General features: G+C 25.6%; 1 protein-coding gene across 14 annotated transcripts in view; it reads left to right on the top strand.

The window, feature by feature from the left end:
• The window catches only part of LOC122847422 (regulating synaptic membrane exocytosis protein 2), a 55,749-nt gene that overhangs the window by 9,485 nt on the left and 20,670 nt on the right, over nt 1-25,594 (top strand). For 8 of the 14 annotated variants that reach the window (XM_044145089.1, XM_044145080.1, XM_044145083.1 and 5 more), the window contains exons 1-13: nt 143-1,990; nt 4,793-4,997; nt 10,936-11,199; nt 12,508-12,735; nt 12,818-13,043; nt 18,581-18,782; nt 19,701-19,890; nt 21,741-21,924; nt 22,056-22,316; nt 22,582-22,605; nt 23,405-23,669; nt 24,516-24,767; nt 24,856-25,044. In XM_044145089.1, coding sequence (XP_044001024.1) covers nt 1,881-1,990; nt 4,793-4,997; nt 10,936-11,199; nt 12,508-12,735; nt 12,818-13,043; nt 18,581-18,782; nt 19,701-19,890; nt 21,741-21,924; nt 22,056-22,316; nt 22,582-22,605; nt 23,405-23,669; nt 24,516-24,767; nt 24,856-25,044 — 2,600 coding nt within the window. In that variant the 5' untranslated portion in view covers nt 143-1,880. Of the gene's footprint in view, nt 1-142; nt 1,991-4,792; nt 4,998-10,935; nt 11,200-12,507; nt 12,736-12,817; nt 13,044-17,172; nt 17,286-18,580; nt 18,783-19,700; nt 19,891-21,740; nt 21,925-22,055; nt 22,317-22,581; nt 22,606-23,404; nt 23,670-24,515; nt 24,768-24,855; nt 25,045-25,594 lie in introns of those variants that run through there. The other 6 variants (XM_044145084.1, XM_044145088.1, XM_044145090.1 and 3 more) reach the window with 5 other exon arrangements.

Here is a 25,594-nt window from a genome sequence, read left to right on the forward strand (position 1 = left end):
TTTACTTGCTTATTTTTTTTACTTTATCCCCCTTCGTTGATATCCCAAGTAATATACATCTAACATTTGAGTCGACTTTGGTCGAATACACACGAAGCTAGAATTCGTTATAGGGTTCACTTCGAGGGCGAGCCAGTGTTCGCGCAACTCGTCAACCTCGAGACGAGGTGATATGTTGGGCACATCGTTTCTGTGTCATTCTCGAGCTTTTTATCATTTATAAAAAATTATTTAAAATATATATGTATATATTAATAAATAATTATACTCGTAAACGTAATTACAATACTTGAAAAAAATAAAATAATAATAGTTTTTAGTGTTTTATGATTTGATCGTGCTTTACAAGAAACAAGAACATTTTTCCCTTTTTTTTTCATAAAAATAAATAAAGTGAAAACGACGAGACTGAATAATACCACACAAGTAAAAAATAATCAGTGAAATATATATAAAAATTAAAGTGTTATGGGTACTTGATATAGTGACTTGATTATTGTTTATAAAAAAATTTTTTAAAAATGAAAAAATTGATGGAAAAGGTCACTTGACCATCGACGTCGAGCCACGGAATTCCCAGGGCCGTCTGCGTCTTCTTCCAAGGGCGTAACTCTACTCGACCTCGAAAAATAAATAAATAAAAAAAAAAAAAAAATTAAATTTGAAAATACATATAACTATTGGAAAAATATTTTCTATTATTTTTCTTTTTTTTATTTTGGCTAATTTTAAAACACAACAGTATAGAATGAAAAAAAAAAGCTCTTGAAAAAATTAAAAGAAAAAGTTTCCCACTGTTTCTCTTTTACTATCGTATTTGAGTTTCATCCCTTGTATTATTTTTCAACAATTTTATAAACCCCTCTACCTTTTTATGCGTGTTATGCGTGTGCGCGAGTGGATAATATATATGTGTGTAAATTAAAGTGCCGCAGAGAGTAGATCTAGTAAGCCACGTGAATCGACACAACATAAAATAAGAAGACATCAAGTAGCCATCAAGTAGCTAAATTACAAAAAAATTATTAAAATGAAAAATATAAAAATAAATAAAAGAAACATAAAATATAAATTGGAGTAACAATCAATCAAGACAAAGTGTACTTAAGAATATTTAAAAAAATAAAACATCAACCTTAAGAAATAACAAAATTGTTAATAACTTGGAGTAAAAAATAATAACAAATGGAAAATAAATAAATAATAATCAACGAGATGAAAAGTTACCCAATGGCAAAACAGGTGTTACAGGAGTGTGCTAGTGACCTGTTTTCATTTTCAATCGATTTAGTGCCCTTCTTGGATTAAAAAATAAAAAAATCTAAACCCCAAAAAGAAATAAATATAATTAAAAAAATAATTTAACAAAATCATAATTCATAATTACATTTATGATAATAATAATAATGCAAAATATTTTTAATTTAATTGATGATCCGTGATCATGATTCGTCGGACGGATGACGCGAGTGATATAATAAAAAAATCAAGTGATAAATTAATTATAATAATTGTCGACAATAAGCCAAGTATATTGAGCTCTGTCGACAAATTAAATAATGATAATGATGATGATGATGATATCGAAAAGACGAAATTGGATGATAAAAATTATAATAACAATAAGTGGCGATTAAATAAAATTGTATTTAGATTTTATTATTGGTCACTGGGTGGCGGATGACTCGTTCGGGATCACGTATTATTGTAGTATTAGACTATCATATAATTAATTTAAAAATTTCATATTATTATTGTCAGTATAAATTATTATTATTATTAATATTATTATTAATAAAACGACAGTTGGATTGTTTGTGGTCCTTTTGTCGTTGTATTATTAATCAAATAAATTATTTTGATATTATCATTGTATCGTGATGGCGGACTTACCCGATATGTCGCATCTCACCCCCGAGGAGAGGCGCATCATCGAGGGTGTCATGATGCGCCAGAAACAGGAGGAGGAACGTGAAAATGAAATAATGAGGTATTATCATTATTTTAATTAATTTTTTTTCAATCATATTAATTTCGTGTTATTTTTAATTAATTTATTTATCAAATATAAAATTTTTTTTTTTTTGGTTTTTTCACTTTCTTTTGTCAATAGTTGATTAAAAAAATATTGATTTATTTATAAATTTTTATAACATAATAATTAAATCAATATATTGTTTATTTTTTTATTAATTAAATTTTGATATTATTATTTTTTTTTTTTTATAATTAATTTTAAGGTTATAAATAATTGTTTACGAGCTTTTTTTTTCTATCAATGCGATAATTTTCGGTTTATTTTTTGTCCGTTGAATATAAAATTTCAGAGATAATTATACGAAGATTATATGTTTATTTTTAAAGATCATTATAAAATAGTAAAGCTTTATATATTTTTTTATTAAGACATTGTTAAATTTTATGTTTTATATCCTTTTTTTTTTTTATGATTTTTGTCTCATTTAACTTGGCTTCTCCATCAAACTATTTTTCATCATCGAAAGATGTTTTTTTATTTTTATTATTATTTTTGTTTGTTTCGTTCTTTTGAGAGGCTTGGATGGGTCGAGGGCACGTTGTTTTCGCCCGAGGACAAGACGTCAATGGAATATATTCTTCAGTTTCCTTTATTTCCTTCAGCAATTCTTGTTCATTTTTTTTTTTTTTTTTCTATCTTTTTTTATTTCGATCGTATATAGAATATATGTGTGCTTCAGTTCAAAACCACTGTACCAAAAGACAGATTTTGCCTCTTTGCTTATAAACATATAGATATATATTTTTTTTTCATTTCTTTGTGTCTTGTTTTTTCCTCTGGCAATGGTCGCAATTTATTTGGTCTTCAAGCTTAAAAGGTATACTTATTCAGTCCCTCAGTGTACAAATATTTATCTATACATTTTTTTTTTTTTTTTTGTATATATATTCACGATTAACCGGGTCATTTTAAGGTATTTCTATTTTATGATTTAAAAAAGTACCTTTAACTAGAAAAATTTTAATAGTTAACTCTTGTCAAAAAATTTTATTACTCTTTTTTTTTTTAAATAAAATAGTAATGCCTATTCCTATTTATTTTATTTTTTTTCTCATCTAATATTAAATTTCAAATTCATCTGCTAGACAGAAATAAAATTTGTAGCTTTAATTATTTTGACAATTGAACGACCAATCATTCGCAGAATAAAAAAAGAAATCAATCGATAACTCTTAACTGTCTCAATAGCCTGTCTTTCTATTAAAATATAATTTTTAATAATTTCTTTAATTCCATTTTTATTAGCTCAATCAATTTCATTCAATTTATTTATTTTTTTTTATTTTAATCAAGTACTCAATTTTTTTTCATCAATTATATCTTAATCTAATTCAATTATTGTCTGACTTTAATTATTATTTTTAATTGTTTATTAATACATTCGTTAGTAAGATTTATTTTTCTTTATTTTTTATTGTTTTGATGAAATATGTTCTGTGAAGTGAACCCAAGTGAATTTTCAATGAGTCACTGTTTTAATGAGTCAGAATTTTTTTAACTTTTATCAAGTTCATTTGAAAGATAACATTTTTATTTATATTTTTAATTAATTTTTAAATTTTTTTATCTAAAATCAAGATTAGTAATTTTAAAATTTACAACTTAAATATTTAAAAAAAAGATATGTAACGTAAATTTTTACGAGTAGAAAAATGTTTAGTTGATATCTTTTTATTTTTAAAAATTTTATTTATATATTTTTGAGATAAAAATTGTAAATTACATTGAAAAATTCAATCATCTTATTTTTCCATTGAATAACTCAAATTTTTATCGTGTTAGTTTTATTTCATGTTTCAATTCAGGTCGATTTTCTACCCACAAGACGAGACATTTTCCTTTGTATTTTTATTTTTTTTTTTTATCGTCAATTGAAATGAAGAAAAATTCACTGGCATTCACTTCCTAGGCTGGTTTTTACCACCCACCTTTTTTTTTATTTCTTCAGTTTGTGTTCGAAAAAAAAAATAAAAGATAAAAGCCAAGAAAATAAAATAAAAAAATAAAATTTGATACAAATATCGATGTGATAACTCGTCTCAGTATTTCCAAAGACGTTATCTTTTTCTTTTTGATGCTTTTTCAACTCAAAAGATTTTTTTTTATTTTCATTTTTTATTTTTCTATCATATATACTTACTATTATCATTATTTCATTTTACATTATTCCTTTTTTTTCTATTTTATTGTTTCATTTTTTTTGCTTTTTTTTCTCATAGATTCAGCTTTTTTTTTTTCAAACATTTGTAGATGAGTTTTTATCGAGATGAAGATGGTGGTACTGCCTCATCAAAGTAGCAGTATGATCAGATGCTTTTTTTTTTATTTTATATAAGAAATAAAGTAACTAATATTCAGGTTGTCGTCGCGTGCCATCAAAAACTCTCGAGAGTATACTGAGTAAAAAAAAGAAAAAAAAAAAAAGATTTATGAAAGTTCCTATCATCTTTTGGTTGGTTGCCTCTTGGTTGTGTCGACTCGAGATATTTTCGGGTTTAATTTTCTGTTGGCAAAAGGTGCTGGCTCATATACATGTAGAGTCATATATAATGAACGTCGACAAGTAGGAAGAAAGTAGGTAAAAAAAAAAAAAAAACAAACTAGAGAGTTTTTTAATGAAGAAAAAAATAAAAATGGAATAAATAATAATAAATTATAAGATAGAAACTCTATGATTATTAACATTAATGTTTGCCAAAGTTGTTGATAACTTTGTTGATGATTCAATTATATTAATGATTTGTTTTTTTACAGACGCAAGCAGGATGAAGTGCAAGTGCTTGAAGACACGATACGTGCAAGATCAGAAAAACACAAACAAGCGGGCATTGAGCTGGATGCAACATGTCACATATGTATGAAAACAAAGTTTGCTGATGGTGTGGGACATATATGTAATTATTGTGACATAAGGTGTTGTGCACGTTGTGGTGGAAAAGTCACTCTCAGATCAAACAAGGTAAGATTATTTAAATTTGCTTTTTTTTTATTATCATATAAGAAAATTTAAAACTATTCAACATACTACAAGATAAAAGTATATTATTTTTTTTTTTTTTATGTTGATTTAAATATATATTTATTCTCGAGGTCATATTTTGTTGATATTTTTCAACTAACTTTTTTAACACAAACTCAAACAATAGACAATTACGTTTTGTATGAAAAAAAAATACAAAAAAATTATACAGTTCGAGTAATGTTAAACAAAAAGTTATTAAATTTTTTATAAAATTTTTATTTTGTAATTAATAATAATACCGGATTTCATTATTTAAAAAAAATAGATATTTTTTTAAAATTATAATTATCAGAGAAATATTAATAATCAAAAAAATACATATTTTAATTTTGAAAATTTTTCTTTTTTTTATTCATTGTTGGACAAATTAAAAAAAAAAAAAAAAACAATAATCAATAGCTATATAGAAATTGGTAATTCAACATGTGGAAAATATAAAATAACTGCGATCCACACTGTTGACCTCAGCCTGAAATATTTTTTTATAATTTAAAAATTTACAACTGCATGGTGTCTGACCATTGCTATTTTATACTACTTTTTTTTTTATTCTCGCTTCAAAAATTTACATTTAATAATTTTTTAAATTCATAATATTTCAATCAACATTCACTTGACTATAATAATAAATGTTTAAATAATTCATCTGCCTTGACATTATAATTTGACCGTCTATTTCGAGAAGTGTAATAATAACATCACTTCGGATCATATGATATATCGTGAAAATGCATAAATAATTTCATCAATTTATTTTAAATCAGGTTACAATGTCTCTCATCGATTTTATACGAGAAATAAAAAACATAATAATTCAATTATTTATCAAACTTTTAAACAATATATTAAAAAAATTTCATTAAAAAAAAAAAATAATAATTTAATTAAATAAACACAGTTTATTATATGGCTAAGTAGTCAACACGTGAACAATCAATTTGAAAATTGCCGGTTTTTTTCCAAGCCATATAATGATACTAATGATAGCAGGCCAAAGTCGTCACAAATAATCTAATGATTTTTTCTAAATATAAAAAAAAAAATAAAAAAAACATTTTTTCTACATTATATTTTATATACCGGAAGAAAATATAACAGTTGGACGAATGGTTTGTCATTGCGTGAGTGTTAAAGGGGGTAAAAAATAGAGAGTCAGAATTATAATAAAAAAAAAAAAAAAAAAATACTGAGAAGGGTGTAGGGAGAGTTTAAGGGTGGTGGTGGTGGTGTAATACACACAGTATAACAATACACATGGACACAAGGTCGATGGGTTGAGTCCGGGGTCGGTTACAAAGTTTTATATATCCGCGGATTTAGCTCTAGATCATGAGTGTGTGTGGGGGGGCCTATGAATGGGGCGCGTCCCTGCGTGACGTCACTCAATGCTTGTGCGCGTCGAGTCTAACAAGAAGAAGAACAAGAACAAGAAGCAAGACAAAAGTATTGTTGGAGGGATGATGATGTTGATGATGATGATGATGATGATGATGGTAGTGGTAGTGAAAATAAGGGGGTAGATATCGCTTGTACATGTATGCTGATGGTAGAAGGGATAGGGATGATGGTGGGTGATGTACGGAAGGGATCGCGGGTGACGTGACGCAATATATTGATCTAAGTTTTAATAGGGGAATGTGCGGCAAGGGCAGAGGGATAAAATACAGGCTGTTTCGTCAGACTAACATACACGCAATCCTTATACTCCTCATATATATATATATAAATTTTTTTTTTATATTTCTTATAAGAATTATCCTCCCATACTGATGGCTATGCTGAGCAAAGACTTTTTTATTTTTTGGCAAAGATTTATTTTGGGGTAACTTTTTTAATGCTATTTATTTGTCCTATATATATATTTACGAATTATTATATTTTATTGTTTGATGATGGATGATATGTATATAATTATTATAAAATAATAATAATTATAAAAAAGAAAAAAAAAAGTTATTATTTTTCTTTGTGTCATCTTTGTATATAAAGTTTGAGCGTGTCACTTTCGCTTGAGGGGCATATGAGCGATTAAAATATCTATTCATGTGTGTAACAGTGTGTTTATTTATGTATAGTTGTGTGTGTGTGTGTATAATATATATAGGTGATACGCTTTAGTGTCCGCGACGGTAACAGCCATTACCCCACGTGTCACTGGGTTACCAACCAAGTTCCTATCGATGGACACTGGCATTTTATTATCTATATACACGTCGACTCACTAACCATATCAATTTAATTTCTTTTTTTTTTTTTTTTATAATATTTATTTTATACATCTTTTATTGTATTTTTTTTATTTATTTTGTATACAGAGTAATTTTTTTTATTTTTTTTTATATGCTTTTAGTTTTATTTTTTTTTATTTTTTTCTACAGTTATCTGCGCATATATACACTTACAATATATTATATGGTTTTATCTATAGATTTTTTTTGTCGGTTATACGATCACACAAAGTAAAAAATTATCGATTCCATATGGTTGAAGAATATATATAGAAAGTCATCCATGAGAAACTGAAAGTTTTATTGCGTGAAATTTTAAAAAGTATTCTTAAACTTTTATTATTATTACTTGTATATAAAAACTTTTATTTTTATTATTTTGTTTTTATATATTGTATTAGAAAAAAAAAAAAAGTTTGATTAAATTTTAGTGTAAATTTAATATTTTCAAAATTATTGCAAGGGATATATTGTATATAATAAATATTGAAATTACATAATAATACAATGAAATATGAGGATAAAAAAAAATGTAATAATCAAATCGTTGCTCCTGCAACGTTTCCGCAGTACGATCGATCAAAATATAACACAAACTTGTGGAATTGTGTGGCATCTTTGTCCAATATATGCAGTTCATCTTGTGATGATGCTTTTTTTTTTTTTGTTTGAAAAAATCTGGGCTTTTCTTTTCTTTTTTTTTTTTGACTATACGTGACCTAAAAAGTTGACCCAAAGAATATTTACTTATGAGAATTAAAAAAATAAAAACTGTAGAAAGTTAGCACACCACAATGGACACAAACTGATATAATTAGAACTAAAATTGCTATTTTGCTAGCATATGTGACCTTTTGTAAATTTTTATATTGTGTTGTAGAAGTTAAACATTAATCAACACAATTTAACTATTTTTTGGTGAACTATCGATCAGGCTATAAATTATGTTGCACACATTTTTAAAATATTTTATTTTTTAAATAATAATACAGTTATTAAGTCAAATTTAATAATAATAACTTATTCTGATGAATCTCGACGCAGCTATTAACGTTTAAATTTATTTTTTATTTCAATTACTTTTTATTTAAATAATTTTTTTATTTTATTATTAGGAAAAAAAAAAATTATTTAAATAAAAAGTAATTGAAATAAAAAATAAATTTAAACGTACAATGAAAACACATAAAAAGCACATAATTTTGATCGAGAGTTCATTAGAATAAGTTAATTATTAAAGAAGTTGTGTTGACTTAATATTAAGCTAGCACAACATTATTTAAATAAAAAATATTTTAAAAAAAATTAATTCAAATGTATACAATGAAAACACATAAAAAACACATAATTTTGGTCAAGAGTTCACCAAAAAAAGTAAGTTATTAAAGAAGTTGTGTTGACTTAATATTAAGCTAGCACAACATTGCATTAAAAAAAATATATAAGAGCACAAAAATCGCAAGTTCCACACAAAAATAGCACAAAAAAAGCACAAAATTTTAGTTCTAATTATATCAGTTTGTGTCTATTATGGTGTGCTAACTTTCTAGAGGTAAAAATAAACAAATTCTCATGCTGTTAAATTAATTAATTTATTATTTTCTCATTATTGTCTTTTAAAGCTTTTATTTATACATTTATTTTTTTATTTTTTGTTAAATGAAAAGAAAAAAATAAAACTCGTATAAAAGATATTGGAAAATATATTTTTAGTAGTAGCTGGAAAAAAAATAAATAAAAAAGAGTAAAAAGAAAAATTGTAGATAGGAAGGGATGAAAGAGTGCTTGCAAGTGACGGTAATTCTAATGGTATCGAACTTAGTCCGAGAAGGCATCCGCCATTTCTCAACACCTTTATGTATATATATACCAGTGGCCTCCATCTCCCTTGGCTCCTGACTCCTACCCATAACGGATTTACCTTTTACCTTGGAGTTATTTTTCATCTGGCTTTTAAATAATAATAATAATAAATTGACTGTTCTTTTCGAGATACTCACAGATATACAAAATTACCTGAGATCGGAAATCTTAATAATAAATTATCATTTTAATAATTTTTTATAATTTGCTTTTAAAATTTATATTCGAGGGGCTATTCATTAATGTAGCCATGGTGTAGTATGCATGTAGTAAAGGTGTATAGTAGCAATCGTACAGCCGATTGCAAGCCCCTGAATATTATCGACTATATGAATTTCCAACTGAAACGTTTGTTGTTGAATAAATAAATCCGGTAGCAGTCTTTTATAGTACAGCCGATTTCATGTTTTCCTAAATTTCCATTACTAAATCTGCCCATGAATAGCCCCTTGGTTATATTACTATTCTAGAAGTAGTATAAATAACAGTTTAATTTTTATTTTCCTTTAAATTTCTGTTAGTCAATTAAAAAAAATAATCATTGTACATAAATAATATAAATCATTAATTTGATAATTATTTTTAGAATTGCAAATTTGTATTTTATTTTATTTTTTTAAAAAAGTCGAGTTGGAATATTGATGTACCTCCATCCCAAGAGGGATTTTAATAAAAATCCGTAGGCTTTTGTATAGTGACTATAAATTTTTGAGGGTGACAGTAGAGTTTGTTACAATTACCATTTATTCATTGTGACAATGTATATTCAATTATTTAAAAATAAAAAAAAAAACATTTATTTTCAATAATTTACTATTTTTAATAAACACAAAATTAATACTATAATATATTTAGAATGCGTCATCTTTGTATTCAAATTAAATAGTTTAAATAATTTTTAGACAAAGGAAAGGATAAATAAAAAAAAATTGATTGTCTTATAGATAAATTTGAGTGACAAATTTAGTTTTTAATTAAAAAACAATTGATGAAAATAATGAAAATCAAAGGGGTGATAATAAATTGACGATTGTGTTTATATCGATTTGTCTTCAGTGAAAAACATTGTCTATAAATGTACTGTAGAATCAGGTCGTTATCTTTGATTCGAAGGTTTTAAGCGAAACTAAAGTTTACTGTCTACTATATATATACGAAGTTATAAACACACATATACACTCATGCAATTTAAATACATATAGATTTTTAGATAATACAAATAAACATTGAAAAATATAAAAGTGGATTTATAAGTAAACTAGAAAATATTGTTTGTATATTGGGTTATTTTGAAGTTAATGATTTTTTATTGTTTTAAAAAAAATAAAATTTAAAATACTTATTTTTTATCTAACTAGAATAGTAGATAAAACATTTTTTTTTTATTGTTTTTTATTTAAAAAAAATTTAAACAATTTATTTATTTAAATTTTATTCAACATTTTTCTTTTATTTTTATTTTCTTTTACTTATATTGTTCTTTGAAAAAAAAAGGGAAAATTTAAATCTAATTTAATATCAGTTTTTTTATTTATAAATGAAATTAAAATTAAATTATATAGATAAATTGAAGTTGATAGTTTTAAATGTTTTACAATAAAGCATTGTATCAATCGTAAAAGTTTCATTTAAAAATATACAATGAGATGAATAACATTTAATTTTATGAGCATATAAACTTTATTCTTCTTTTTTTTAAAAAAACAATTATCTTGTTTTTCGTGAAAAAAAAATATATTAAATTTGATGATTTATTAATTATTTAATTTTGTTTATAATTACAGGTGATATGGGTGTGTATATTGTGTCGAAAAAAACAGGAGTTATTATCGAAAACAGGACAATGGATGGTTAAAACTGGTCTTGGTGCTGCTGATACAGCAATGCTAAGACGAATGCAAGAAGACATGCAATGTGGTCCAGCTGATTTATCACAAGATAAAAGGCCAAAACTTGAAAGAGCACATAGTGCTGCTGAAAAAGAAAATTTACCATTATTACAAAGAAGTGGAAGTGCATTGAGACGTCAGTATTCACAACAAGAACAGGTTAGTTAATTTTTTTTATAAAATACATAACTATCATTTTGATATTATAAACAGTCCATTAAATTAATTACCATTATTATCATCATCATCAATTTGACGAAACAATATTAATTAATTAATGTTAATTTCACATTTAGAGATACTATTGTAACATCAATTGTTTGGTATTATTGTTTGACTAAAGTTTATCAAACAATGCTATTTATTTATTGCTTTTTTTTTTTTCATTGTAAAATCAAAGTTTCATAGTTTTGTATGGTTTGAATTTGGTTATATACCTCCGGCAGTTATAACTAGAAGTGCATTATCGATGAAAGTATCAAATTGTATGAGTTCGTTTTCGATAACAAAACTCTTTCTGTTTTTCTCGAGACTTTCATGTTACTTTTAAATAATAATAATATACTTTTAAAAAGTATCTTGAGGCAAAACAAACTAGCATTATATATATATATTTTTATTTTATTATACGAATTTTTTTATAGACACTTTTAATCTTGTCGTTCTTTTTCTTTTTTTTTTTCGTTAACATGGATAAGATTTTACAGAGAAATATCTCAAGGACTTTGTTATCTTTTTCGATTTTTTTTTATTTTCCGCTGTTTTATTTTTTTTTTTTTATATATATTTTTTTGTGTTGGAAAAAAAAAAAGAAAAAGAACTGATCATTTCCACAAAGACTAATGAAAAAGTTTTGTATGAGGAACGTGGTACTGGCCAAAAGCCATTAAACTTGAACAGACGTTGCACAGCATACTCGTTAAAACATATTAGGCCCATTTTATTTTAACTTTTTGTCAACATTAAAATACATATTTAAAGTTTTATTATAATACATTTATATAGCTCCATAAATTTAACACAATCACTCGGGACCTTGGAAGAAATTTTGTGCATCATTCACGTATTCATGTGCACTTGTTAAGTTTTTTTTATCAATTAAAAGACTATGATGTTTCATCAACTAGCTGGACAATAAAACTTGACATAAAATAAATGAATTTTAATTTTTTTTAGCAATAATTAATCCTTGTTTCGCTATGAAATTTGCCGGATTATTTTAAAAAATATCTACCGATGAGTTTTTGTAGAAAAAATAAAAAACAAAACATAAAAATATTGGTATGATTGTGCTAACTTAATGATGTACCTCATTTATTATTTTAAAAACTTTTAATTTTTAATAAATAGCTTGAAAAAGTATTGAATAAAAGCTGAGGAAATAATTATCTGTCATTATGAAATTTGATGAATAAAATATAATTAATAATATAAAAGTTTTAATAATAATAAATAATTAATTTTCAGACTCAAACAAGGAGGATGTCAACTAGTGATAGTGGAGTGGAAATGTCAGTTTCACCACACTCAAGAAGTCTACCAACGCCTCATGTTGTTGTTGGTGGATATCCTCAACAAACTCCAAGACATCCAGGTGCTTTTCCCGAAGATGATCCAAGTTTATATCGAGGAGAACTTGATGGTCTTATGAAACAACATGCTCAGACTTATCAAAGATCAAGACAAATTTATCAAGTAATATTATCATTATTATAATAAAGTTTATATTATTTTAAATTATAAATATATATTATTATTTTTTTGGTATTTTTATTAGGAACAAAATTCGGATATTTCAATGCCTTATACACATCCAGGAGTTGACACATCACGTGTTCATTCTTCTCAACATTCTGTACATCAAAATCAGAGTGGTCATCAAACGCAACAACCACCTGGTTCAGTACCTGGCTCCATTCATCAACAACGGAGTTTCAGTAGTAGTGAGGAAGAAAGAAGTACACCCGAGTGTCCCAGTGATGAACAAGATGAATCTGAAAAGGGTAAGTCAATCTTATATCAATAACAAATGAAAAAAAAATATATTTTTTTAAATATTATAATCGTCCAGCAGATAATAAATTAATATTAATAAATTTAGATATAAACAGTGCAATTGATTTTTCATAAAAATTTTAGTTTTAATATTCTATATGACTTTATGACTTTGATGAGTTGATGAGTTTTATTCTGTGTGTGTAATACAAGATTGACAGAGGCCTCGGTATACATAGTTGATTAGACACCAGAGCAATGAAGCATTGAGTTAACGCAACCACGTGCTAAATTTATTCTTACAACATGTGCGTCGTTGTGATACAAGAATAACCAAGGCCTTTTTATTTTATCTTCCTCTCTTTATATTTATTTTATTTTTTTTTTAAATATCTTCATAACCGTTAATCAAAGAAAAATAAGAAAATAAAATATAAAAAGGTCAATTGATAATTTGCATAATCAAAAGTTCAAAAAGAAAAAAAAAAAAAATAGTATTCAGTAGTATATATCAATATTAGGGATGACAGTATTTATTTTTTATTATCCTTCGAATTTTTTTGCTTATATCTTTCGATTGACAATCTTGAAAAAAAAAATATTAAAATTAATATTTTTGACTGACGATAACTATTGTCCGTCGGGAAAAAATAAGGATCAATTTTGAAAGGTCGTGAATGGGGAATTTTTTCAATATGGGAATATGATTTTCGTAGATTTTGTAAATATCTATACATGATTTTTTTGTATATACATATCGAAGGAATGTTCACTGGGAATTTAGCTTCTCCCGGAACTCATCTCGTTGCATTGATCCTTGCCAGTCCTTTCAGTTGTTTCATTTCCCCCTGACGTTTTTCCATCACCAACCACCACCCCCTTTACCACCATCCCCACCTACTTTTCATCATTTTCGCCTACGCGTTTTCTTTGGCCTGACGTCACGCAATAGCGAACACGTGGGCGAATTCAAACATCTCTTTTAAACAACTTCCCTCTTTTTTTTTTTGCTACTTTTATTATTATTTTTTTTTCTCGTATTCTCGTTCATCTCTTTTTTTTTTTATATTTTTTTATACGTCGTCTTTTCGTGACCGGCTTCGGTCCATTCACCGACTCTGAATTTTACGGAGAAAAAATCACCTCGTCACGCAATTTCTTTGTGTATGTGAATACATATATGTAATAAATCCAAAATGAATTTCTCGCTTTTTTTTTATTATACAATCTCGGAAAAAAAAAATAATAAGGAAACAATTTATCGGGTAATGACGCACAAGGCTCTTGAAAAAAATATTTCAAATGATTTATCAATCACAAATAATTGACTAAAGAAAATAAATTAAATTTATTTTTTATTTTTTAATAAATTACGAGAAAATTTTAATAATTATTAATAATTTTTTTTACATGCGTAGCTTTTATGGATTATAATTTAATAATGTAATTTAATATTTTATGTTTTAATTATATTTTTATTATTATATAAAGTATAAAATTACAGTTATGGAATATTTTAAAAATTATAAAATAATGAAGTTTATCAAAAGCACAATCTAGAGGGTTAAATAAAAAAATATTATTAAAAATGTTTTTTAAAAATATATTTACTCAACGTTAGTTATGAAATTTAATTCATTAACAAAAAAATATTCAAGTCTTTTTGAAATATTGATATTCGAAAAATATCAACGTGATTATTATTTTTTTTGTCATAGACACGTTTGTTGTTGCAACAGTAAAACTAACTGCATAATATTTGACATTCTCTGTCATTTAAAAATAAAAAAAAAAACACACTGACATTCACAGCGACTCATCAACAGTCATATTTTGTATCGATATTATAAAATATATATATATTCAAGTTGAAATTGAAAAAAGTAAAATTAATCCATGAATTATTATTAGTGGTTTAAGTTTATGAACGATCAGTTGCACTCAATGTCCAATGAAAGGTGATAATTGATAAAACAAACGTGATTCAAACGGAAATAAAATATCGATAGACCTGTCAAATGTGTTCTAGATATAAAATAACAATAATGATAATGATAATAAAATAAACATAATTATTTTCAATGGTTTGAAATAACGAGGAGGACCGTGTTGTTGCTCCCATTCGTAGATGCACAAAAAAAAAAAATAATAATTATAAAATATATATGTACATGTACATTAGAAAATCTAGAACAGAATATTAGCCAAGTAGTGAGTTTTATAATATAAAAAATTTAATGAGGTAAGTTTTTGTTAATTTTATACACGCTATTATTTGTTTTAAAAATTTATATACAAATAATAATCATTAACGATCAACACATGTATTTCGTGATTATTTTTTTTTATTTTGTTGATAAAAATTTACAGGATAAATGGAATTTTAATAATCTATATAATCCATAGCTACACAATTTAAAGAAACACAAATAAATTATTTAAAAATGCCAAAAAAAAACATGCCAAAATGTAACTGTGTTGATTAATTTTTTGGCAAACTCGTCGTGGCATTTACCAAAGATTAAAATAAATCAAAAAAACAATTTTTTAACTTGGCAAATAAATTATTATTTTAATTTAAATGACAAATAATTATTTAAATAAAATATTATTATTATTTGAGTAGTAGAGCATGAATGAATTTTAGTGAAGATATTATTTTTTTTTTCATAGTAAAATATAATAATTTAGAAAGAGAAAAAGAACACATGTCTTGTGAGAGACATTGGAATATATATATTTGAGAGGGATGTTGAGAAAGAGGGTGAAAAATTTTCACACCTATATAGTCAGTGATTTATTTATGTGGTAAGCCGGTGTCATCTAACTTTTAAATTAAGACCCCGGAGGCCCTTCACTTGAAGTCTCCAACTCAACTACTATATATCCTTGCACTTTCTGTACATTTTATTACACAAAAAATATATTTTATACTCCCACTATACTTTTTACACAAACCAGCACTTGAATTTGTTTTTTTTTTTTTTTTATTTATTAACCGTGTAACTGTCGTTTTGGGAAAGTGCCATGTAACTTTTATTTTTCTTTTTTAATTTTTACTACGTCTTGCTAGTTCAAGTATAATTGCGGTTATATATATTTTAAAAAAAAATGTATATTCTATATTTGTTCTCATTTAATTTTTCAATTTTTGATTATAATATTTTTTTTTTATGAAATTATAAAAGTTATATTACAATAGTTTTAAAACGTAAATTAGAAAAAAGCTATTAATCATATTTATTTTCCTTTTTTTATAATATAATTTTATAAAAAATAAAAAATTGACAGTTTCCGCAAGGTTTTTTTGATAATAATCTCATTAATTATTTCATAAAAAAAAAATAGTGGTTATTAGTCGCGATAAATTTTTAGTTTTTTTTTTTTTTTTGTAGAATCATATACAGTTTATTATTTTTTTTATTTTTTTGTATTCGTCGTGCAAACTCGTAATGACTCGAGAATAAAAAAATAAAAAAAAAAATTCATGTATGTATATAGACGATGAGAGATGCTGGAAATTTAGTAGGGAAAATATGCAATCGGTCGTTGGTTGGTTTGGGATGAGGAGAAGGTAGAATAATGGTTTGAATTTACGTACATTTCGCGCACGTATGGACTTGCATACTCATCTATCCACAAACTACTACATACACATGGATTTATACAATATACATTCACACACACATACATATTGTCAACGAGAATAGAATTTGAAGGAATATTCTAGCATGAAAAACCAAAGACAGAGATGAAATATAAAAAAAAATATAAAACGAAAAAGACAAAGACTCACGCGATGCATACGAAAATCAGAATTGGTACTGATCGTACTTCCAATTTGTCATTTTTATTGGCTCTTATCGTACTCATAGTTACACGGTCACGTGCTGATGAGTCGTAAACGAGATTTTTCGACTTTTTATAAGCCACAACTTAAAACAAAAAAAAAAAACAAATACAAATAACAAAAAAAAAATATTTTTTTTTCTATCGTACTCGTATACCTAACTATTACTATTATTTTTTTACAAAAGCTCCACCTTTTTTTGTCATTTTTAATTCGGCTTTATGAAAAGAAAAAAAAAAAAAAATGAAAATGGTTTTTAAATAAACGTGGAATAAATGCGATTTTAGGTAAAAAACTGGTGCAGATAGTGAATGCAAGTCCAAGGAGTCCGAGAGGAAAAGCTGGTGACAGAATAAATCGTCAAGCAATGCTGGATGAGAAGATGAAGAAATTTCTCGCGGTACCTTTTAAAATAAATCGATCAATGTCAAATATATATATATATTTTCTATATTTAATTTTATATCGTCCTCGCATTCATTGATTCTATCGCTCGCAGATTATTAATGCCTAAAACATTTTTATTAATATATATATTTTTAAATATTCACGTTATTTTTGTTTAATTTAATTTAATTTTTATTCTATTTAATATATCGGTTACGAGTTTTAATTGTTATTTAAATATGTGTGTGTGGGTGTGTGTGTGTGTGGGGACATGGTGATCGTGGGCGTGCATGGATGTCTTCATGCGATATTCGTTAACTCTCTTTTTTTTTTTTTGTTTTAATAATGATAATTTTTTTCTTTACTATTTTCGTCAATGTTTATTAATATAATTATAACAATAATTAATTTTTTTAATTGCTAAAACCATTCATAGTCTACATGTTTTATGCACTTTAACATAAACACAAAAGTACATTCAAAATAATATATACATACTTTTATTAAGATGTTTCATCTTTGTATTTATATATGGAACTCATTACTTGTCTTTACAAACATTCTAAGCCTCAAAAGTTTTGGTACTTAATAATATTTATTTTAATTTTTATAATTTTTATTTATTAATACAGTCATAACATCAAAATATTTTTCTACAATTAATTTTCTTTTTAATTAATAAATAATAAATGCCAAAAAAAGCTGATTAATTAAATTTTATTAATTAAATATTTATTTGTACCAAAATTTTTATTAAATAATGCTTTAAAATTTTTTTTTTTTTTATTTAAAAAACAGCTCAACATTGATACCTACTGAATATTCTCGCACATTTTAAAATAATATATAAATATATATATTAGCACACTTGTATGTTACAATTTTTCTATATGTATACTTATATATTTATTTACATGTACATGTACATTACCCACAGGTCGCTACACAACACGCAATATAAATTGATTTTATTATCAATCATAAATAAATACATAAAACAATAGATAAAATCCAATGTCGATTAAAATAGATTATTAAATATTTTATTAAAAAATAAAGAAAAAATAATTTCTTATATATAGGATTTAGGAATACGTGATTTTTCATAATTAACTTGGCAAGTTAATTTTTAAGAAGGGTTAAAATAGTTTTTTTTTTTTTTCAAAAATATATTATACTATGATGTTTTAAATAATATGCTATATAGAATTTAGATATTAAATATCAAATTAGAGTTAATATTAAAGTAAACATAAAAAACAAAAAAAAGAAAAAAAAAAACGAGAAAAGTTATTGGATCTACTGTAGGGAAGGGGTTCTATCATCATGGGGATGGCTCAGCAACAATGTCTGGTAGACATGGATCACATAATGGACATCATATCACTGGACCAATGACAATTGAATTTAATGGTCATCATCCACCACGAGAACCACGAAAAGAGGAAAGCACACTTGTGCGTAGAAGTTTTCGAAGAAGTGCCGATGAATGGCGTGCTGACAGTCGGAGGTGTGTTTTTTTTTTCATTTTTTTATTATTTTTTTTTAATAAATACTTTTAATTTAATTTCAAATATAGTTGATTAAAAAAAAAAACATTATATGAGTGTTTAATTTTTTTTTTTTCTTTTTTTATTTAATTTTTTTCTGTACGACAAATTATGTCTGACTAAAAACTCTCTATATCACTTGCATTTAAAAAGGTAGAAAAAAAGAAAAAAAATTCAACACTTTTATATATAATAATTAATTAATTTTTTAATTTAATTTATTATTTATTTATTTAATTTATAAATTAATTTAATTGTGAGAAAGAAAGTTATGAAACGAGAGAGAGAAAAAAAAAGAGCCGAGGATGCAGCAACCTCGCCAGTCAGATGAAAAAAAAAAAATATATATTTTTATTAAATTCTTGAAAAAAGTGAAAATATAAAATTGACTCTTGGATCCAAAAATATTATTGAAATAAAAAAAAATTAATAAATAATGATATGGGATTGAAAATAAATAAATAAATAAATAAAAAATAGAGATAAGATCGATGGGTAAATTGAAAGAACTGAGGAATCCATAAACGTGGGCGGAAAAGCAACCGTCGGAGGTCGTGCACTCAAACTATACCCTGGAATCAAATCGACTCGGCGAGATAGCCACCCTCGGCTTGGTAGCGAAAGAAATAACAATAATAATAAATAACAATAATAATATTAATAATGATAATAATAAAAAATAAAACCTTGAAAAATCAATCTGGAAAATGAAAGAAAAGAATGAAAGTGTGCGCGCGCGTGAAAAAAAAAAATCCATATTTTTGTCGTGCAATAAATTAAAGAAACAAAAAAAAAAATAATAAAAAACAATAACGTTATAATAACGTAAACATATAAAAATAAATAAACAAAAAAAAAAATGATAAAATACCGTTCAGGTTTACTGAGAGAAGGGGGAAAAAGACAGTACGTTTTGATGGTGGAACAAATGTCGGTGGATCAGAGGATGACTGGTCTTGGGAAGCTGATCGTCAAGGTAGCCAAGATAGTGCCACAAAAGATTCCGGAATTGATACATCAAGTACATTCACTAGTAGTGAAGACAGCAATCGAGGTGACTTGCCAAAGGTACGATTTTGGAAAGTGCCAATGACCAAAAAAAAATATATAATCAACAACATCTGATGATTATTCAGTTTTTTAATAAATTCAATATATCATCTTAGATCTCAATAAGTAGTTGAGCTAAAATGCAAATTTTATATGCAATTATTTTATTTTTTTATTGTGAGTAGTATATATAATTGGTAGGATGTTCAATAAATTTTTATTTATCAAATTTTCAGAATTTAAATGCAATAAAAATTGGACTAATGAAATTATTTTCAAATATTTTTTTAATAAAAATTTATTTATAGCTTAATTGACGCTTTTTTAAAAGTCATTTAAAATTGTTAATTTTTTTTTTTTTTTTAACAATAAATTTACATTAGCTATTTATTGGAAAATAAATTTAAAAAAAAAATATATATTTTTATACATGCATAAGCTTTGTTTTAAACTTTGTTGTTTGATAGTTTTTTTTTTTTTTAAATATTGCGAAAACGTTATTATCTGATGATAGAAGCTTTGACAGTAACAAAAAAGCTCTTATATATATTTTAAGTAACTTTTTTTTTTTAATTTATTTTTTATACTGCCTCCATTTAAAAGCTAAATAATAACGTGATGCTATTAAATATGAGAAGCATAATTTCGTTAGTCCTAAAGTATTTTAATTCTGAATTTCATTGATGCTGGGTGGGCTCGGACAATATATATATATTTTAAAATAAATTATTATTTTTTTTTATATACAGTCAACTGAGAGATATCTTGAATATGGGTTAATTGGGAATAAAATTAAATTCAAGTAAACGTGATTGCTGTTAAACATCATTTCTCGTATACAAAGAGACAAATGATATAAAAAAAAAAAAATAATAAACTTTCTACCACAAAGTATCTAACTCTATTTCAATTAAAAAAAATATCTCAAAAGACTTGAGATAATAAAATAACAAAAAAAAAAAAAATAAAATTTATTATTTATATATGAAATAATTTTGACTGCCAAAAAATACTTTTTCAATCGGTATTGAAATATTTATTTTAGTTAAATAAAAATAATAATAATTTTATTTGTAATATTTCAAAATTTTTTGGCAAGAATTAAGACACATAAAAATACATTTTAAAAAAATATTACCGCAGTATGTAAAAAGACTTTGCCATAAAAAAAAAAATGCCTTGACCATGATAAATTTTATTTTAAAAATTTTAAATATGATATCTCTTTATTTTATAACTACATGAGTATTTAAAATTGAAATAAATGGAGCAAAAATAAGTGAAGTTAAAATTGAAATTTGATAAAACAGAATTATTAATCAATGATGATATTAAATGAATAAAAATCAATATTAAATTGAGGTGACCCCTATCCCTAAAGTAGATCCACCTGATAGGATCCGATTGTCCTCGACTCACCCAGGGTTTTCGCATATGAACATGATAATCTACCAATATTAAATATCATCCTCTCTGCATGCTGCTTGATTATATTTACCAACAACACACAATGTCCTGAAATTTCGTTAATGCATGATAAATAATAAAATATATAAGTACACAAATATTTGCATAATCATATATCTCTATTATATTTGCAAGACATAGAAAAATATTTAATTTAAAATATTTCATTTTGCTTTTTTTGCATTATTGCCTGTTTTGTAAAAAAATACGTTTGTTTGGCTTTGTTAGATTTTTGTGCCTCGATAAATCATTATCAAAATCACGAGTCACATTCATTGATTTAATTAATTTTTTAAAAATAATATGGTGAATATTTAAAAAAAATATAAATACACCATGTTTTGTAATATATTGTCAATAAAAAGAAGGTACTCCAATTTGATTTTTTGGGGATTCCCCAGCAACCAGGCCAAAAAACTATTGGACACATGATCCTGCGTAAGCAAGCTGGTTCAACTAGTAGCAGTAATATTCTTGGTCTAAAAGTTGTTGGTGGTATGCTTCTTGAAGATGGACGTACTGGTGCACTTATTGAAAAAGTTAAAAAAGGCAGTATTGCTGATCGTGATGGTCAATTGAGACCAGGTAAAATAAAAAATTTCATTACATAAATAAAATATTAATTAAAAATTGACTTGATAAAATTACTTTCATTTATTTTCTCACTTGAGAAGAAGCTAATTTACATTTTAAAAATATTTTTATAATTATTTTAGGTGATGAAGTAATTGAATGGAATAGTCACTGTCTTCAAGGTAAAAGTTTCCAGGAAGTTGCTGATATTATTGCTGAATCACGTGAAGAACCACAAGTTGAATTAATTGTTGCAAGAAATACATCTGGTTCAGCAAATACACCAATGATATCCGGTGTTCCAACAACTTTAATGCCAATGACATCTAGAGGTGTAACAGGCCAAAATCAATGGCGACAAAAACACGAACCAATGCCAATACCTCAGCCACCTCATCACAAAGGTAATTTTCAATTTTCATTATAATTCATTAGAATTTTCTTCTTTTTTTTTCTTTTCAAATTAATTATGTATAAATTACTCATTGTATTAGTTTCAATCTTTACTGATTGATTTTTATTTTTTTTTTTGATAATAATAATGATTAATTAATTGTTATATCAAAGTAGATATATAAATTATAAATTAGTTAATAAGTGCACATTAAAGGCTGTAGTTAAAACACCGCTTAATTATCATAGAATTTTATATGATTTTTCGAATTTCAGGTCTTAAGAAATCTTTAATATGGGGTAGGACTTTTTATGCTTAAAATCAATGTTTACACTGTTGCATATTCATATCCCTGCAATAATTAAATAAAATAATAACACCGGTTAAATTTATGTTCATAAAAAAAAAAAGCAAAAATAAATGGTCATTTTGATGTTTAATTGTAGTATGTAGTTTAAGTAGTGCAAATGCACCCCTGCTAAATCACCATCTTAAAAATAGTCCTATGGGAGCAACAACTATGATTGATAAATTTTTTAAAATATCAAAAAATATTACCTGTAATAAAACTACGAAACGAAATCTATCTATTATATAAATAGTCTTTAATATTTTTTTATTTCTATTTCAACTGTAATACTATCCTGTTTGATTTTTTTTTTTTTTCATTCGTTTGTCTTTGTCGTTAATCTTTAGACGGCCTTACTATTTTTCACCCTCTTTTTGTCTGCGAAGCAATCGATTTCCGTGTTTATTCGAAATCCCCAAGAGGAATATTTCTGTCTTGCTACAAAATCGATTTGCAACTGTGTGAAAATTATTATCAAATATTTATACTTTTATATACCTTATTTTAAAATGACTGGCTAACGTTGTATTCTGTTTAAATATATATTAAATATCTTATTTTTTTATCCTTAAATAATGGAAAATAAAACCTGCATTTATTTATTATTAAACAATATTAATGTGATGTTGTTTTATTATGAAAAAAATGCATATTAAAAAAATTAAAATAATTGTTTTTATGTATATCCAATATAAATTTAATGTATTTGTTATTTATATTTATTAAAATATGAATATATAATTTTACAGAATTATACGATGTTAGAAGAGACAAGCCATCGGTATTGGTGACATCACCAGGCTCACCGGATCTTCATGCACACGGAAGAAATAGACATTCACAAAATTCAACAAATAATACAAATGTTAATGGCAGACTACAAATTAAACTTAGCTATGATCCAGTTGGTTTTCAATTAATTGTTACAATTATTTGTGCTGCTGAATTAACACCAAGAAATAATAGCCAACTAAGAAGTCCATATGCAAGAATGTATTTACTTCCAGACACAAGGCAAGTTTTAAAATATAAATTAACAAATCAATAGTTTTTTTTATAAACTTTAAATGTCAACGTTTATTTGATTTTTTTTTCTTTGCTCTAATTTTTTTTTTTTTTCATCTTCAAGATGTTAAATAAATTTTAATAAATAGGATAACTTTTTAAAATGATCATTTTTTTTGGCTAATGTTGTATGCGATACATGACCTGTTGGCACTGGTTTTATTACAATATAATTTGAACATTATTGAATGTCTTTTTGTGTGTGGGTGAAACAAGTATCATCAGCGTCAGAGTCATCTTGCACAGCAGGGATTAAATAATATTCTTTTACAAATAAAAAAAAAAAAAAAAAAAACAGCAACAAAACCATCGACGACAGACGGGTGGTGGCAAGGTGATGGTGACTTTTGGCAAGGGTGGTTAAAGTCAGGGTAAATTGCTAGATCGATGTAAACTGATGGGGGTGAAACAAATAATAATAAGTTAAACACAGTAAACTCTTGTGTATATTCTTGGTAATTTTGGCACTAGTGCCAATGCTCCTGTTGTCGTCGTCTTCGTCGTCTTCGTCTTATGAGTCTGCGCCTAATAGTCGCGACAAACTTTTTGGTACTTTCGTTAACTTTATAAATCCTACCATTAACCGGACGCGCCTGGTTTTTTCAATGCTCTATACTTACTGTTGACATGGACCATAATTGCTTGTACAACATCTCGATATTTTGTACAACGATAAACTTTAATGAACTTGATGCTTTTTATATGATTTTTTTTTTTTTTTTTATGTTTAAAAATAATTAGATAATAATAATTATATGATTTTTAAAAGTATATATTTTTGTTTTTATTTTTTAGTGAAAAAACAAAAAGACGAACAAAAACATTGCACAATACAAATGATCCAAAATGGAATGAAACATTTATTTATAATGTTAGAAAATCAGAATTAAAGTACAAATCGTTGGAGATTACTGTCTGGGACAATGTGCAAATGTCTCGGTATGGTACAAATGATTTTCTTGGCGAGGCTATTGTCGAGCTCACCTACCTCAACGAAAAACCACAGTGGTATTTTTTGTCGCCTCACGATGAACGTCGTCATATTGGGTACGTTATTTCATCCTTTTTTTTTTCTTATTTTGTCTCTATTTATTTGATAAAAAATAAATTTTAAAATATTATTTTAAATTTGTAGGCAATATCAGGAGCCGTCTGATGACATTGTGATAACTCCAGTTGATTATCATCTCAGTCCACCATCAACAACATCACGATTAAGTGACTCGGACACATCGGAATACGATATTACTGATTGCGACGTGTCCAGAGAACAAAGACGAACAGCAGATGGTGCAAGTATCAGCAGTATTGGCAGTTCATCCAGGTAAGTTTTACAGCTTATATTTATTGGATTTGTTTTTTTTTTTATTGGACTCATTACACTCTACTCAAATTGGTCGCTTAAAATACCCAAACCCAATTGTTTTGTTTTATTTTTTTTTAAATAATTTTTTTTTAATAAGTAAATTTATACATCGTCGTGAGCTATTTAAATCGCGTGAAAGTCTTGCTACAACCATCCTTCAACTGACGTTGCATGACTTCTGCATTAATCCAAAAACACGATTACATTTTTTTCTCTGGTCCTTCAACTTAACTTCGCCGCAGTATCGTTGCGGTAAAACTTTTTATTTATTTTTTATTTTTCTATTAATTTTTTTTTTTTTTAATATTCATAATTATATTTTTTTTTAAATTATATAAATTTTCATAGTCTTATTAAGACTTATCATTGTTTGAATATCAAATTTGAATTGAGGTTGTACGTGAGTCTCAGAATTTTTTATAATTTAAAGAATACACATGTGACTTGAAATTATTTAAAAAAAAAAAAAAAATTGTCATCCCTAAAATTGATCTATACTACTGTCGAA

The sequence above is a fragment of the Aphidius gifuensis genome, linkage group LG1 (genome assembly GCF_014905175.1).
Source record: "Aphidius gifuensis isolate YNYX2018 linkage group LG1, ASM1490517v1, whole genome shotgun sequence".
Taxonomy (NCBI): domain Eukaryota; kingdom Metazoa; phylum Arthropoda; class Insecta; order Hymenoptera; family Braconidae; genus Aphidius; species Aphidius gifuensis.